Raw genomic sequence first — 17,576 nt, 5'->3', positions numbered from 1 at the left:
TAATCCATCTTGAGCTGATTTTTGTATGTGGTACAAGAAAGCAGTCCAGCTTCAATCTTCTGCATATGGCTAGCTAGTGATCCGAGCACCCTTTATTGAATAGGGAGTCTTTTCCCCATTGTTTATTTTTGTCAGCTTTGTCAAAGATCAGATGTTCACAGATGTGCAGCCTTATTTCAGGGCTCTCTATTCTGTTCCATTGGTCTAGGTGCCTGTTTTTGTACCAGTATCATGCTATTTTGGTTACTGTAGCCCTGTAGTGGAGTTTGAAGTCAGGTAACATGATGCCTTCAGCTTTGTTGTTTTTGCTTAGGATTGCCTTGGCTATTAGAGCTCTTTTTTGGTTCCATATAAATTTTAAAATAGTTTTTTTCTAGTTCTGTGAAGAATATCATTGGGAGTTTGATAGAAAGAGCATTGAATCTGTAAATTGCTTTGGGCAGTATAGCCATTTTTATATTGATTTTTTTCTATCCAAGCACATGGGATGTTTTTCCATTTGTTACGCCTTCTCTGATCTCTTTGAGAAGTGTTTTGTAATTCTCACTGTAGAGATCTTTCACTTCCATGGTAAGTAATATTCCTGGTATTTTGTTCTTTTTGTGGCAATTGTGAATGAAATAGCCTTTCTGATTTGGCTCTCGGCGTGGCTGTTGTTGGTATATAGGAATGTTAATGATTTTTTACATTGATTTTGTATCCTGAAACTTTGCTGAAATTGTTGATCAGCTGAAGGAGCTGTTGGGCTGAGACTGTGGGGTTTTCTAGATATAGAATCATGTTGTCTACAAATAGAGATAGTTTGACTTTCTCTCTTCCTATTTGGATGTTCTTTATTTCTTTGTCTTGCCTGATTGCTCTGGCTAGGACTTCCAATACTATGTTGCATGGGAGTGGTGAGACAGGGCATCCTTGTCTTGGGCCAGGTTTCAAGGGGAATGCTTGCTTTTCAGAAACTCATTATATGTGTGAAATGTATCAATATTGATATGTTTAGTTTATTTAAACTTTTTTACTCCTATGTAGCAGTCAATTTTATGACTATAGTTTATTTTTTGATTATTCTATCAATGAATATTTAGATAATTTCCAGTGTTTTGCAATTATAGAAAATGAGTCCATAAATAATAATGTCATCTTCGGTACATGTGTGAGTTTCTTTAAGTTCTGTGCCTAGGAGTGGGTAGCAGGTGTATACATCTCTACTTTACTAGGTAGTACCAAAATTCTGTCAATGTGGTGATGCTCCCACAGCAGTTCATAATGGTTCCAGATATCTGTCAACACACGGCCATGCCAGACAGTAATTATTCCTAATCCAATTTTGTTAACAATAAGAATGTGTTCATGTTTTACTCATTTAATTAAAAAGAAAGAAAGGGAGAAGGGAGGGGGTGAGCGGAAAGAAATAAGGAACAGAAAAAGAAAGGAATCCAGTTTCTGAGCCAATGTGCAACTTCAGTGTTTGGACAGGGTAACTGGAGTCACAGGAAGGCCGTGTTGAGGTATAGACCTCTTGTAATTGATCAGGGAATGCTTACCTCTCCTTCTATTAAGGATTACACTAGCCTCAAAATTGGAGGTTGAGAAGAGCCTCTAATGATTTTAACTTGGGGAGAAAAGAGGTAAAGCCAGGCAGAAAGTAAAGAGGAGATGTACCCAGAAGCCCTTCTCAACTGGACCAGTGAGGAATACATGATTCAATCAGCCAGTCAGCCATTTTATCTCCAGCTGGTTTGGCTGATTTTCTAGTGTGTTTAGAGGTTGACTCTTACGTGGAAAACTCATTAGTTATCCTATCATGCTTGCTTCCTCTTGGGATATTATAAGCTCCACTATAAGGACATTTTAGCAGCAGAAACCAGAGAAAATTATTTTATGTCATTTGACAATATGAAAAATAAAATGAATTCTGTGGTGGGTGGAAATTTCACTTACTGTAGAATGTCAATGATAAATGATTTCCCTGAGCATGTAAGAAGTACCGTATATTACAGGAACTGTGGTCCCTCAAGCCCGACATTCCATCACCAGCCCCAGCAAGTAGTGGTGGTGTGATGAGTTCAGCTTTGAAAGATTAAGAAGTCAGTTTTTGTCACACATCCATTCAAGGTGCTTTCCTGTGTACTACAGATGTAGACCCACTTGGACACAAAGTGAATCAAATTAATCTTTTTGAATCTGAATTTATTTATCTGAAAATATCATTTATAATAGTAATTCTAACCTCCCTGAATTTTGTGGATTAAATAGGAATCATAAAGAAAGCTTTTGATAACTGAAGGCTGCATTCAGATGTTGATTTTTAAAATCTGTCACGTGTGTGTGTGAGTGAGAGAGAGAGAGAGAGAGAGCGCGCGAGAGCCTTTACAGCATATTTGCCCTTTTATCAGGTGTTTTCAGATGTTTTTTCCATTGCTGATTAGCCTAACAGTCTTGGGTGAATAGCAGTGCATTTTCTCACCCAACCATTGGCTGTCCTGTCTGTAGCTGAATAGGGAAGCTGATAGTCAAGTGCTGGTTTTTATAAAGAAATATTTAGCACCACAAACTTTGCTATAGCAGCTTTTTCAATAAAAATCCTTTCCCTCACTTTATGTTGATTCTTCTGATCATTGTCTCTTGCTGGGGAGAGAGTTAATGTGCTTTGTCCTCCTGCGGGAAGAGAAGCAATGATGGGACTATAATGGTCAGCCTATGTTTCTCTCCATTTTAAATGAGCAAAATTCACCCCATTGCTTGGTTGTTTAGCTGGCCTGAGAACTGGTAATTTTTCTCCAAATATCTGGTACACTTAGCAAAGTATTCCATAATTCCTAGTTCTGTTTATTTCAGAGTGGTAAGAGACTCATGTAGATCCAGGTAGACCATTAGTCTACTAGATAAAGGAAGAGCCTCTATGGTGTCATTAACCTACGCTCCTTTAACTTGCGCTTGCAACACTCTGGTGTTAGGGAGCTCACTACATTGTAAGGCTTTGCAGGGCAGCTCTGGTGATTAGGGCAGGGATGAGGAGTAGCAAGACAAATGCTAGAATGCCTTGTCTAGACCCAGGAGGTCAACCACTGCTCATGCCACTGCTTCTGGTGCTCATTATGTTGTTCATTGTTCTCGCCTTCTGGATACATTGTAGATTTGCACTCCCCATCCTCCTTATAGTTGGGTGAGTCTTTCTGACTAGTTCTGGCCAATGAGTTTTTGAGTAGATATAATATAAGTCACTTCCAGGCTGGAACATTTTATTATCAGTTTGTGACACACACACTTTAACCCCCCAAGTTCTATTTCCCTCTAGCATGTAAAATGGGAACATTTGAGATGGTGACCACTCCATCTTTCTGGATCACAGAGGAAATGAGATGAGCAGAGCCTCCTGACAATGCACACAGACATGTACAGTGAGTGAAAAATAAACCTTTGCTGTTTTACGTTACTGAGGATTAAGAGTTCTTTGTTCCCAGAGTATCGTCTAATCCAATCTGACTGAGACAATGGTGACTGAGAACCCATTCTCAGAAACCTTCTCAATACAGCATTTCAGCTATACAATTGAATTGCAGTTGTAGTATGAGAAGAAAAGTACCTTTCATTTTCTCTTAGTTTGAGCTGAACTCTACCTTCCAGTATCTTCCCTGACTAGGATCCAGCCACACTCTTTAGAACTTCATGACAGTGTTCAGAGATTGGAATTAGCTACTCCAGCACCTCTGAGCTGTTTGGTCTCTCAAATGAGATCTCCATTTCCTCAGCTGCTCTACCTGTGCCACAGGGAATAATTCTAAACCTTCATTGTTCTGGTTAATTGTCTAGATATGTTTTAGCATCACTGGATTATCATTATCCATGACAATTCTCAGGGTATCCTTAATCTTCCAGCACTTTTAGCATTCACGATATCTTTTAGAATCCATAGGCTGCCTGTGGCCTGTCATGTTCTGAGATGAGGAGGGTGAGAGACAGTGAAAACATGTTAGAATCAATAGGTTGAATATCCTGAGATGGTCAAAGAATTACTGGAGTCAAGAGTACTAAAGAAAAGGGTTCTAGAGACAGGAAATGATGGTTTAAGAATGAGATATTTTAAACTGAAATTGTTGGGAGTTACAACTATTGGTAATGACGAACTCATGGACTGAACATTGGAGTGAGTAACTGAGGAAGTACGGAGCACAAGCTCATTGAAGGAGAGCAGGCTTGGTTCTCAAATGAGTTATCAGACTTTTTTTAAGAGGCAAACATTTCTATTCATCTGTATTCCAGATTATGTATTTTACTGTTAGATTATCTTCATAATTATGCCACTGGTGATTAAATTAAAATATTATTACATTTGTCTATCACACAGATTAAGATATCCTGTTCTGGACTATCTACCAGCCATGTGACCTTGGGCACATCAGTTCAAGTCTCTGAGCCTCAGTTGCTTCATCTGTAAATTGGATATAGTCGCAATATCTATAACCATAGGCTGTTGTGACGATAAAAATCAGTCAATGCATAAAAAACATATATGACTCTTTCTGGCATATAGTAGCACTCAGATAATGAGAATAACTGTTCTTTATTCCATTATTATCAAAGCAGAGAAACTGACAAGGCCTGAAGTCTTGGAAAGCTGCCACAGTCAACCCTAAGGGGATACCCTTATTATATTATATTACATTACGTTGCATATTAGAGCCCACCATTTATTTTCAAGCTAACCACAAAAGTAATTTTTTATCTCAGCAGTTTCTAGCACATAGAAACATTTCTACCTTAAGAATTATTTTGAGAAAGAACAAAACACACACTCAAATGAACACACCAAAATTCCACAAACTTGATTTGCAAATATTGTCAAATTAGATATTCATGAGATAATAAATTACAGCTTTTTATGGAAGGTGTGTTAAAAATCCTTCAGGACTTTGAGAAAAGCTTGAAGCTGGAGCAGATCTTTCTAATTTTCTTGATAGGGAAGTAGCATGCCACCTCTGCCCCTGTGCTGCTCTCTCCAACCTTTGACATTCACTGAGCTTCTTTAACTGCATGCATCCAGTACTGATAAATCAGGAACACTCCAGTGCATTCATTTAGACAAGACACCTGAAGTGCGTCTTGTCTATCAAAACAGCCTAGCTCTTGAAAGTCATATTTTTCTAGGCCAGTAATTCTCAATCACCCCAGATCAACTGCTACTCTCTTTTTAAAAACAAATAGCTTGTAATACCCCTTTACAATACTGAAATGAAATCCACGAGTAATCTAACGTATCTATACACAATGAACAATTATCAATATAATGTCTTAACTGAAATACAAAGAAGAAATAAAAGGAGAGTAATTTTGGTAAAATAACATACATTTCATTGTATAAATGCTCAGGCTCATCTACAACAGAAACATAATAAAGCAGTCAGATATGTGCATTTGTACATTAAGTCACCACCATGGATGCGACAACTACCAACAAAGCCTAACGCAGACATGTTGTATGTAGGTGACAGGGTGAATATTTGTTCTGAACCAAATGAAAGCATACCCTTCCCTTTATTCAGTGTATGGAAATTACCATGCAAGATTCTTTTTATTTATAAGTAAAAGGAGTTATGTTCTAGATTAGATAATTACAAACAAATTTTTCACTTACACAAGTGGCTGGTAGGATGTTCTATAATCATGGAGAATGTGGCCTGTAGAATGATAATTTTCTTATGAGGGATTGTCCCTCATGTTGTAATGTGAAACCTGTCCTTCCTCTAGATTTGTGTTGTGATCCCCAATCATAACTACAACCCAGTATCCCAAAGATATCTCAAACATCCCCTAGGAGATGGCGCCACTTCCACCAATAACTAGGTTCTAGATAGGTTGACTGGTATCGATACAAGGAAAATATTTTTAAATTACTAAGACCACCCTAAACAAAATAAAACAAAAACAAAGACAAAAACCCACACACACATAAACAACACAAAAAATACTCTTGTCCCTTCTCTTTTATACACCAGATAGGTCAAAATGCAAATCTAATCATGTCACCCCCAGTGCCAACCTTCTTAAAACAATCACTGAATTAATGATAATACCTAAATACTTAGTACAACTTCCAACCCCCTCCTGATGTGACCCTTGCTGGCCGCATCTGACATGAGACATCCCCTCATTCTCTGCGCTCCAGTGATCTTCGTCTCCTTTCAGTTGCTGGACTAAGTTATGTAGCTCTCATGGCTGCACTTCCAGCCTCAGTCCCCAATGTTTTCTGCCTTTTTTCTGTCAACTTCTATTCCTCTTTAAGTTGCAGCTCAATTATCATCTCCTCAAGAAAGTGTTTTCTGTTCTCCCAACAGGGTCAATGTTACCTTGTGTACCTCCCCTTATAATATCCACCATAGCTGTAATTTTATGTATATGCAGTTATTGGATTCATGTCTGTCTCCTTCAGTAGCCTCTGAGCTCCCTGAGGGAAGGGACTATGCCTGCTTCCTCTTCTCAGTGCCTGAAATAGAGTGGACTATCAAATACTCTGTTGAGTGCATCCAGGTATGATTAAGTTGGTGAAGGAATAGTTGAATGAACAAATGGACAAACATATGCCTATATCTAACCTGACATTCCTTGGCCAAGCCTCTTTTTGAGTCAGTGAGTTTGTTTGTTTTCTGCTTGGAGCTGGGCTCACACCCAGCTGCTTGGAGAAATTAATACTCTTGTGTATGACCTATTTGGCAAGAGCAGTACATTATCCTTCTAGTGCAAAGTGAGAAGACTTAGGTGTTGGCCAGAGTGCAAAAGATGGGATTCACAGGTGAGGGAAAAGTCTTTCCTTATTCTTCAGTTATACAAGTAACTCATAAGCATACAAATTCATGTAGTTTAAAGTTCTAGTAATATTCTGAATGAAGAAGTCTCCCATCATCTTCAATACCCTGCCCAAAATATTTATGATTAACAATTGGGTGTGCATTCTTATGGCCATGACCTCTGGATCTACTTATATTAAATATGTGTATATGTATGCATACATATGCATTTCTCTCTCCCTCTTCTTCTCAGTTTTTATTTTATTCAAACTCCTATGATATCATATAATGTATATTGATGTATAATTTTTTAATCTACTCGTGTTTTGAATACATTATATTATTTTATTGTAAGTATAGCACAACTTCTGTACAATAAAATAGTAAATAAGATAAATATAATACACATACATATAATAAAATAATAAAATGTATTTAAAATAAGATTTTTTAAATTTAAAAAGTCATTTAAAAATTATTTTAAGTTCCAGGATACATGCACAGGACATGCAGGTTTGTTACATAGGTAAACATGTGCCATGGTGGTTTGCTGCACCTATCAACTCATCACATAGGCATTAAGCCTCACATGCATTGGCTATTTTTCCTGATACTCCCCTTCTCCCCGTCCCCCAAACAGGCTCCAGTCTGTGTTGCTCCCCTCCTTGTCTCCATGTGTTCTCATTGTTCAGTTCCCACTTATAAGTGAGAACATGCAGTATTTGGTTTTCTGTTCCTGTGTTAATGGCTCTATTTTAGATATAACAAAAGGTACTGAGAAAAAACATAAAAGAACACCTGTGTGTCCATGATCCAGCTTAAGATATAAAATATTACAAATATGACTGAACTTTCTGCTGATCCTGATGAAAATCAAATCTCCTTCTGATAAAAAAAAAACAAAACTCTTCTGTCTGTCTTGACCCTACAACTACTTCCCTGGTTTCATTGTTTATGCAATGGCTGTATACTTTTTATTATATGTATATGGATTCCTTCTCATTCTTTTTAACACTTGCATAGTATTTTTTAAGGGTATCAATGTGCCATGATGTAATTAATCACTAATAGATTTGTGAAGATTTGTACCATTTCCAAGTGTTCAGTTTTACAAAAAACTATAGCAACACACAAACTTCTACATGCATCTTTGGACACCTAAGCAAGTGTTGGGGCATTTCCCTAGAATAGATATGTTAAAAATGTGCATTCAAAAATTTCAAACATGCTGCCAGATTAGCATCCAAAAAGCTTTACTAATGTGTCCTCCCACAACCAGTCCTGAGAGTATGCTTTCAGCACACCCTTGTCAATTCAAAAGATTAGCAATTTGGTGTTTTTTGAGTCTGACTGGTGGAAATTGTATCTTATTGTTTGAAGTTACAATTTCCTGGCTACTTATAAATGTGTGCATCTTTAGTTAAGCTCATGCACAATTTGTAAAAAGAAGAGTGATTCTACAATATGTAATTCATTACCACTTGCTCTATGAGGACAGGGGCCTTATCTGTCTCACTGTCAACTATAGCTCCATGGCCAAGCATGGTAAATAAGTAATAAATATTGATTGGTTCGTTAGTTGATTGATTTATAGGTTAATTAATTATCAGACCCTATGTATACTTTAAAAAAATTCTCTAAAGGGATAAGGTAATCTAAACTAGAAATAATCAGTGTAAAAAATGAAAATTGTAATGCTTATGTAAGAACAAAAAATGGGGATTAGTGTGGCCAAAAACCCTCAACTTTAAAATAGAAACAATTCAACTGAGTTCTGAAAACAAAACAAACAAATAATGGAACTGGAGAGGACAGACTTATGGTCTCTATTGGATGTAACATATATAACGTCTTGAGGAAAAGATAGAGTATTTCATTTGCAGTAGAAGATTGAAGTATCTGAAGGCAGGACTTTGGATAAAGTGGATAAATAATCACATGTTATAGTAGTAGGTGATACAACCGTATTTCCAAGATAGTCTACAATGGCACCATTCAGTGCTTAACTTGTATCTGTTAAGTACCTATTATGGGCCAAGAAAACTGACAAAGCCTCTGCTTTCATGGCACTTATCTATTGGTGGGAGACAGTTAATAGACACTAGAAAACAGAGAAATATACAATATGTTAGATACATACCATCAGGAAAAATACAGCAGCATAGTGAATCTGAGAATGACAAAGTATGCTACATTCATTAGAATAGTCAGGAAAATGCTCTTTGATGGGGACACCTTTGAGCAGAGACCTAAGTGAAGACAAAAAGGGAACCTAGTGGATATTTGGAAGTGAATATTCTAGGAAGAAAACACAACAGGTGCACAGGTCAGAGTGCACTTGACATATTGGAGAAATACAGAGGAGGTGTTTGTGCCTGGAGCAGAGGGAGGAGAAGAACTGGTGGAAATCGAGATCAAGGGGGCAGCTGGTACCAGGTTCCTTATATCCTGGTATATTCTACCAAGTCTCGGTAGAAACTTGGGATATTCTGCATGAGCTGGGAAGCCATTGAATAATTTTGAGTGGAAAACATACATTGTCTGCCTTTGATTTCAGAGGTATAACTCTAGATTTTGTGTAGCACATAGACTATAAGGGCAGGAAATTGAAGACAAGATTTTATTGCAAGAAATAAACTTGTAAGAAGTAAGTTACAGATAATAGTGGCTTGCACTAATATTAGTGGCACCACTGATGAGAAGTGGTTAGATTCAGGACAAAGTTGTAAGCTCCAAAACATCCACAGAAGGGGAGAAAACTTTGTTTAAAAAAAATTATTAAAGTTATTCTTTCTTTGTAGCAGCTTCAGGTGGATGGGCAAAAACTAAGAAAATTTCATCTGTTAAGCACCACACCACAGTTTATAGCTACATTTGCAATTAAAAACTTCTTGAAGTGAAGTACACCAATTAGTAAGTTTAATAACTGGTGAGGGGAACAATACGTGCAGATTTCATATAATTATCAAGGCACTGTTATGAGCAAAACCAGACATAGGCAATGCATTTTGGAAAAAAACACAATTTTTTGTGGATTAGCAATGTAATACACATTTGATGGGAAATCCTGGGAAAAAGTAAAAAAAAAATGAAGAAATAATTCAAATTTTTTTAGATTAATATCACCTAGAGATAACCATTTTGGATATAGATAACATTAATATATGGAGTCATATGTAATAAATACAGGTATGTCATACATATAAATATTAGGTACCATGTATGTATCATTTACCTGTACATATATATGTTTGTATATGTAAGGATGTATGTGTATGTATATCACATACATACACCAGATTTGCATTTCAGTGTTACTCTACAACATTCAGATGTATGAAATGCCAAATTTCTTTTAATCTCTAAATTAGTTAACTTTTCTGTGAGCTCCTCAAGCTGGGTCTCAATGGTAAATTCAATCTCAGACATTTTGTGGACCTCTTCCTCTTTCTCCGTTAAGCTGGACCTTTTGCTTTTCACTTTGTCCTGGTTACCACCACATCCACAGATCCCTTGAAGGCAGGAGGCTCTGTTGCTTCCCTGTCAAGCTTGACACTGGAGTCTTCAAAGCTTGTAGTTGTACAAATCTTAGTTATTTTCTTGAGATGGAGGAAGAAGGTAACCACTCATTTCTTCTAGTATCTTTGTAATTTTTTAAAAAAGGTCACAAATTAATCTTTCACTATAGTATCTGGGCCCATATATAAATACATATTTTTATAAAGGTTGAGCTTGTGCTTTACTGTTTTATACCTGCTTTTAACTTTGGATGGTATTTAGGAGAAATGTCCCCTGTCATTAAATATTTTAAACCTGAATTTCAATGGCTGTGTATTAATAAATTGTTTATGTAACCAATACCCAAATATAGACATTTAGATGTTTCATGTTCTCCAGTTATGAACAACATGGTTGTGAGTAATAATGTACAGAAATCTTTATGAACAGCTATAAGGATTTATTTCTTTTGGAATTTTTGGAGCATGAATGTTTTTAAGGCTTTTTAAACATTTGTCACAAGCATCATCTGGATATGCATTGACAAGTACTGCAATACAGTTCTTAGATTTGCCAGGTTGGAATGCCACAGCCAGCTTTTCCAAATGAGCCTACTTTACATGATTCTGTCTTTGGCTCTAGGGATGACTAGTAACCAGGTGCAGGAGGAGAAGTAGTGGATAGAGGGTCCAATCCAGGTAGAGAATCTGAACTTCAGTCTGTCTATCTTTGGGCAACCCCACCATTATTCTCCACCTGCCTCTCCCATCACCTTCACTCCCTCATCTTCCCTTATATGTTGGGTGCATGGCAGGGCATGTAGGTGTGAGTGTATACATGTTGGTTGTGGAATAGAATGCAGAGCCTTTCTTTTCAAAATCCTTATGCCCCATCAAGATACTGGATACTCCCTGCTTCTCTTATGATTATGCCAGCCTCAAATCCTCCCAAATTCTTGTCCCTCACATTCGTTTACCACCTTCTAAACCCCATCTCCACTCCTATAGCTTTCAGCACCTTTATTTCTTCTCTGCTGTATTAAATTGTGTTTTCTACCAGTTGTGTCTGGAAAAACTCCAGTGTATTCTTACTCATTATCTCTTTTCTCTGGCCGCTATTTATAGTTCTCGTTTCAACAGCCCCCAGCTGTTGAAATTACAACATGCTCTCATAATGATCAATCATTGGTCAGGCTTAGTTTCTTGCTACATTGTGAGCTAGAAGACAAGGACCAATGTTAATGTCATTTGTGTCTATTTGAAATGAACAGAAAAGATGAATATTAATAGCTAGGATTAAGATAACAGACACTACATGCCAAACAACATTGTAAGTGTTTTAGATTTAGATTTATTAATCTTTTTTTTTTTTAGATGGAGTCTCACTCTGTTGCCCAGGCTGGAGTGCAGTGGTGTGATATTGGCTTACTGCAACCTCTGCCTCCTGGGTTCAAGCGATTCTCCTGCCTCAACCTCCTGAGTAGCTGGTATTATAGGTGCCTGCCACCATGCCTGGCTAATTTTTGTATTTTTAGCAGAGACAGGGTTTCACCATATTGGCCAGGCTGGTCTTGAACTCCTGACCTTATGATCCACCCACCTCGGCCTCCCAAAGTGCTGGGATTACAGGCATGAGCCACCACGTTGGGCCGAATTTATTAATCTTTATAACAACTTCGGTGCCCAGGACATGACTAGAAAATAGACTTAAAAGTATTACTAGCCTAAAGAGTAAAATGTGGGAAAGGCTTCTGATATTCTCTGGAGAAACTTGTTAACTCTTTAGTGGTTTGTATGTGATGTTAACGGCTATAACTTGTAATTCAAAGCGAGGATTGGTGGCGCAAATGCACTTGTCTGGGGGAGTGGTTTAGAGACAGGATTAACAGAACTATTGAGCTGAATAAAGGGGGAAATCCCTTTGTGTTGATCACTACTTTAAACTTCTTTCAAGCAAGGGCTACCTTGTATATCTTTTTACTTTTCTAACATATATTTGTTATACTAGGCCCTGTTGATACCAAAATCAGTAAGTTAGTGTGGTTGGGAGGCACAGATCTTTAAATAACAATTAAATACAGGGTGATGAAAGCTACGATATATAATTATAGGGTGCAATGGAAGCATATACGACAGGGACAATATTGAGGTCAGGATGGCTTCCCAGACAATAAGATGTTTAAGCTGAGTACTGAAGGACATGCGAGAGCTTGCCAGGTAAGGAATGGGAAGGAGAGGAAGGAGTTTAACAAGCGTGTCTCATCTCACTGAGTGGGAATTTGGGCACTTCATTTAGTGTTGGTTATGGAACAGTGTCAGAAATAAAGCTAGTGAGGTAAGTAGGGACCAGTTTAAACCAGGTCAAGATGTGCTATTGTATCAAAATTGCAATGGGAAGACATTACAAGATTTTGAACAAGAGGGAGAAATTAGCTAATTTCTTTTGGGGGAAAAACATATCTTGACTTCAGTGTTGATAGTGTTGGGAAAGAGTAATTGCCAAGGCAGAATAACTAATTAAGAAGTAGCTCACTCATTCATTCATTCAGTCGGTCATTCATTCCACAGATACATTTGTCCCTTGGTATCCATAGGGGATTTGTCCCAGGACCTCTCTGGGGTACCAAAGTCTAAGGATGTTCAAGTACCTGATATAGAATGATGTAGTATTTGCATTTAACTTAAGCATATCCTCTCATATACTTCAACAACGTTACTTAACAATACCTAATGCAATGGTAAATACTATGCAAATAGTTGTTATATCTATTGTTTATGTAATAATGACAAGAAAAAGTCTGTACATGCTCAATACAGGCACTATTTTTTAAAGAATATTTATGATTCACAGTTGGTTGAATCTACGGATGTGGAACCCACAGATACAGAGAACCAACTGTACTTTCACAGCACTACTATGTGCTAGGTACTGTAAAACAGTACCAAAAAGGTGCTGGAAAATACTTCAGTGAATATAACAGCCCAAGTTCTTGCTTTCAGTGATTTTACATTCAAGTTATTCTAGTGTGTGTGGGAGCATAAAAGGTAACAGCTGTGAAAATCAATAATGCAAGTCAAGAGAATAGAGAGTGAGGGGAGGTTCTGTTTTAAATAAGTCCTCTCTGCAGAGATGAATCTGAGCAGACACTTGAATGAAGTGAAGGGTGAGCTTCTCTGGTCACTTGGATGGAGAGATCCAGATGGTGGTAGCATCAGGTGAGAGGTGGATGGTGGAGGTGGATGCATGATTGGCACCATCTGGGAACAGTGTGGAAGTCAGGAAGTCTCCTTAGAGGGAGCAGCCTGGGAAAGAGAGAGTGGTGAGAGTTGAGATGATGGAAGCAGCCAGCGGCCAGCTTTGTAAATTTACATAGGTCATGGTGAGGGCTCTGGGTTTACTCCTAGTGAGATGACAAGCCATCTTAAGGGCAGTGAGTATGGAAGTGATATGTTCCAATCTCAATATTTTTCAAAGCTCATTCTGTCTAGTGGGTGAAGAGTGGATTGTATGTGAGAAATGATGGAAGCAGGGATGCCAGCTGAGAGGCCTTTGAAGTCACCAAGTGAAGCATGATGTAGTAGGAACTAGAATGGTATGACATTGAATGGCTGGTAAAGGGTTGGGATCAGGAAACATTATGAAGTTAGAGCTATCAGGATTTGCTGATGTATTGGAGGTAGAAGAGGTAGAGACCTGGTAAAAGTGGCTTCCAAATTTTTAACCTGAGCAACTGGAGAAATAGATTTGCTATGTATTCAGATGGGAAGCAGGTTTGAGGTTAGGGAAATCAAGAGTTCAATTTTGGACATGTTAAATTTAAGCTGTCTCATATACTAAGAATTTGAAGACAAAGACAAAGTAGTTAGTGGGATAAAAGTGGTTGTGATAGTCTAGGAGAAGATGAAAGGAAGCCCTCTCCTAGGGTATTGACAGCAGATTGGAGAGAAGTGAAGGGATTTAAGAGATCCTCAAAGTAGATAATGACCTAGGTAAAGGAGAAGAAAAAACTGAGCAAGATGCTCAGTTTCTGGCGTGGTCAACCGGAAGGGTGTTGCTTTCCACTTAGTGAAAGAATCCAGAGGAATGAATGACTCCCAGTAAATAGGCTCCTTTTAGGCTCTTATAGGTCTTTGTATCTTAATGCTATGTTCTTCTTTAGACCAAACATCTCTGGTTACAAAAGAGCAGGGGTCATGAGACTTTTTCATAAAGGGTCATAAAGGGAGTAAAGTTTCTCTTCGGGCCACGAAATCTCTCTCGTAATTACTCAGCTCTACTTTTGTAGTGTAAACTCAGCTAGAGGAACTACATAAATGATTGAGTGTGGCTGTGTTCCACTAGGACTTTATTTATAAAAACAGACAGCAGGCTGGATTCGGCCCAATGGCCATTGTTTGACTACTCCTGCAACAGCATAAAATTGAGCTGTTTCATCTCTCCTTTGGGCAAAGGATTTTTTGCATTATCAGAGGCAGAAGTAAGAAGAGAAACCATAGTACTTGGCAACAGCAAACCAAGATCCTGGCAAAATATGGAGAGCTGTATCCACTGGCAATTGGGCCTAGTGACAGAGGCCATCTGTTGCAAAGGAATGGAGAGCAGGTTACTATCAGAGTATGGGAAAGTCCACTTTTCCTTGAGTGCTTATGCTTAGGGTAAATGATTCACCAAAGTGGAGAGGGCATATGTGGTCCACATTTTTTCCCTGTGCTGAATTTCTCATAGTCACAGGAATAATTTCGAGGAAATGATCAGCCGAATATTGAAAACATGTCATGTGTTTTACCCCAAAGGAAGACATTTCTGTGCCTGGTGAGTGTATTCCTTAACAAGTGTGTGTAAAAAAAAAAAAAATGTTTTCAACACAAACCAGAGACCCTAGACTGTGCACATATAAAGAAAAAAATGATCTTGTAAAGAAAAGAAATCTATCTCTGTAGCTGTTGACTCAGTTCCACTTTTGGAAAATGGGTTTTCTTAAAGAGAGACCACCTCTGAGGTCTAATTTACTAGCATTATTATTTGGCATTTCATTTCCAAGAAGAATTGAATCCTTAATGATTAACATGCTGTGCAGCAGTGGGTATCTCTCCAGATGTAGATCTCACCTTGCCTATCTATCCTGCCTTGGCTTTACATTCAGGCATGGCCTCAGAAAACAGTGTCTTTCATCCTGAAATCCTTTGTATTCCTTACAGCTTTTAACTCCATTATACTCTATACAGACAGATCCTCTTTGGGCTTTGAAGTTTGTTTCATGCCCAGTATGTGTGATATTTGAGGTTCTTGAAAAGTCTATTAAGATTTTGCCTCAAGAATTTTACTCTGCATGTTTGCAGTTCAAAACTACCTATCCTTCACCAGCTGTGCACCAACCACCTCCCTGCCCTCCTGTCCTTGTCTATAGGGTTTTCAAAAACAATCAGACAGAATTATTTTAGAATTACATAAAAACTCCATTATATATAATTTCCATCCTATAAGGTTTATTCCTTTTTTCTCCTACCATTTTCTATAGCCAGCACATTTTACAACACATATTAAGCTGTCATCATCAGTATTTTGAGTCTTAAGTTTCTAGACAAAAAGCAAAATTTTAGCATGTGTTTTTTTAAAGGAAATATATTCACTTCTAAGTAAGCATGTTTAAAATTTAGTAGGAGAAATACTGGACTTGCAATAAAAATATGTGGGTTTAAATCCCAGCTTCACCACTTAATAGTTACAAAATATTATGTCTCTTAACCATGCTGAGCTCCAGCCTCTTCTGAAAAGGGGGCATCATGATATTACATCACATGATAATGATAATTATGAAGATTGAATTAGCCAACATGAAAAATCTTCCAGGTGCATTGTTTGCCATATGGTAGGTGTTCAGTACATCAATGTCAAAATCAACCCACTTCCAAGGAAGACATTTCAAAGTGAGAAGCAGAAGAAAATAATTTGCAAAGGCAGAATGGAGGTTAAGATTAAGGGCATCCCTTGTAAGGTTCTAGGTCAGTGGTCCTCAAAGTATGGTCCCAAGACCAGCATCGACATCAGCATTACCTGGGAACTTGCTAAAAATGTAAAATTTTGATCTTCACCCAAGACGCACTAAATTAGAAAGTGTGGGTGGGTTCAGCAGTCTGTATTTTAACCCAGCCCTCCAGATGATCCTAGTGTTTGCTGGTGATTTTGAAGCACCACTGCTCTGATGCTTCATATTATGGAATAAGGCTATGCAAACTATCTTATTTAATCCTCCTCTTTAAAAAAAAAAAAAAAAAAGCTTTCTGTAAAAAAGAAAAAAGAAAAGAAAAAACGTTAACTGGGAGACCTGAGAACTTATTACAAGAACCCAAAGTAATATAAGCCAAATCATAAGAAATATTTTCTCCCTCAGAAAGGATTTGCACTTAAGTCAAAATATAGGATTTCAAATAAGTGTAACATCTAGAACACACCTAGAATATGGAAACAAATGAAGACCACACAGATGAGAACAAACAAGCAATTTATTCAGAGCATGATAAAGCAAGAGGATCAGCCACCATCCTTGGAATTTAGCAAAGTCTCAAAGACAGGCAGAGGAGTAAAAAAGCTTTATAAGTGGGGAAAAGAAGGCTTCTGCTATCTTCTGATTGGAGGTTGTTGGCACATTGAAGCAGGAGGTGCACTAAAAAGCAGTGAGGCATCTTACGTAATTGCTTTGGGGAGCAGTGTCTTTGGCATTCTGTTGTTAGTCTTGAGTTGGAAGCAGGTAAGAGGGTTAAAAAAGGGGGAAGCTAGCTCGCAGTCATTGAACAAGTCCTGATCGTTCTGGGCTGGCTGCCAGAGATTGTCCATCGGAGTTTTATTGTTACACATGGTCTGGCCATTGTCCATTTGTATGTGTAGTCTCTCAAGAAACCTAGGGGGAAAGAGTGCATATATTTAAAGGAAATGATATATTCTTTAAAACAATTACATAGTATTGCTCAGGTTATTTGTTATAAGGAAAAACAACATACTCATGGATTCTGTTATTTCTATTTTAAATAAAGAAGTATTTGAAAAATCAATTTACATAAGTCATATTAGCAATGCGATTATTATCTGAGTTTATCTCTCCTATATGTTAAACTCAGATTTTGTTCATGGCCAGTAATAAAGGTAATGAAGAAGCCACACACATATAATTACAGATGATCCCCGACATGATGGTTTGACTTAAGAATTTTTTACTTTACCATGGTGTAAAAGCAATATGCATTCAGTGGAAACTGTATTTCCAATATTGAATTTTGATCTTTTCCCAGGATAGCAATA

The 17,576-nt window shown here is 37.6% G+C and overlaps 1 protein-coding gene across 1 annotated transcript in view; it reads left to right on the top strand.

The window, feature by feature from the left end:
- Positions 1-13,409: 13,409 nt before the first annotated feature.
- HTR4 (5-hydroxytryptamine receptor 4) overlaps positions 13,410-17,576 on the top strand; it is a 114,562-nt gene continuing 110,395 nt past the window's right edge. The window contains exon 1 of the mRNA XM_063705977.1: positions 13,410-13,495. Within this exon, the coding sequence (XP_063562047.1) occupies positions 13,410-13,495 (86 nt within the window). The remainder of the gene's footprint in view (positions 13,496-17,576) is intronic.

The sequence above is a fragment of the Gorilla gorilla genome, chromosome 4, assembly GCF_029281585.2.
Source record: "Gorilla gorilla gorilla isolate KB3781 chromosome 4, NHGRI_mGorGor1-v2.1_pri, whole genome shotgun sequence".
NCBI lineage: Eukaryota > Metazoa > Chordata > Mammalia > Primates > Hominidae > Gorilla > Gorilla gorilla.
Note: the sequence above shows the minus strand (reverse complement) of the source record. Positions and strands in the feature narration are given on the sequence as shown.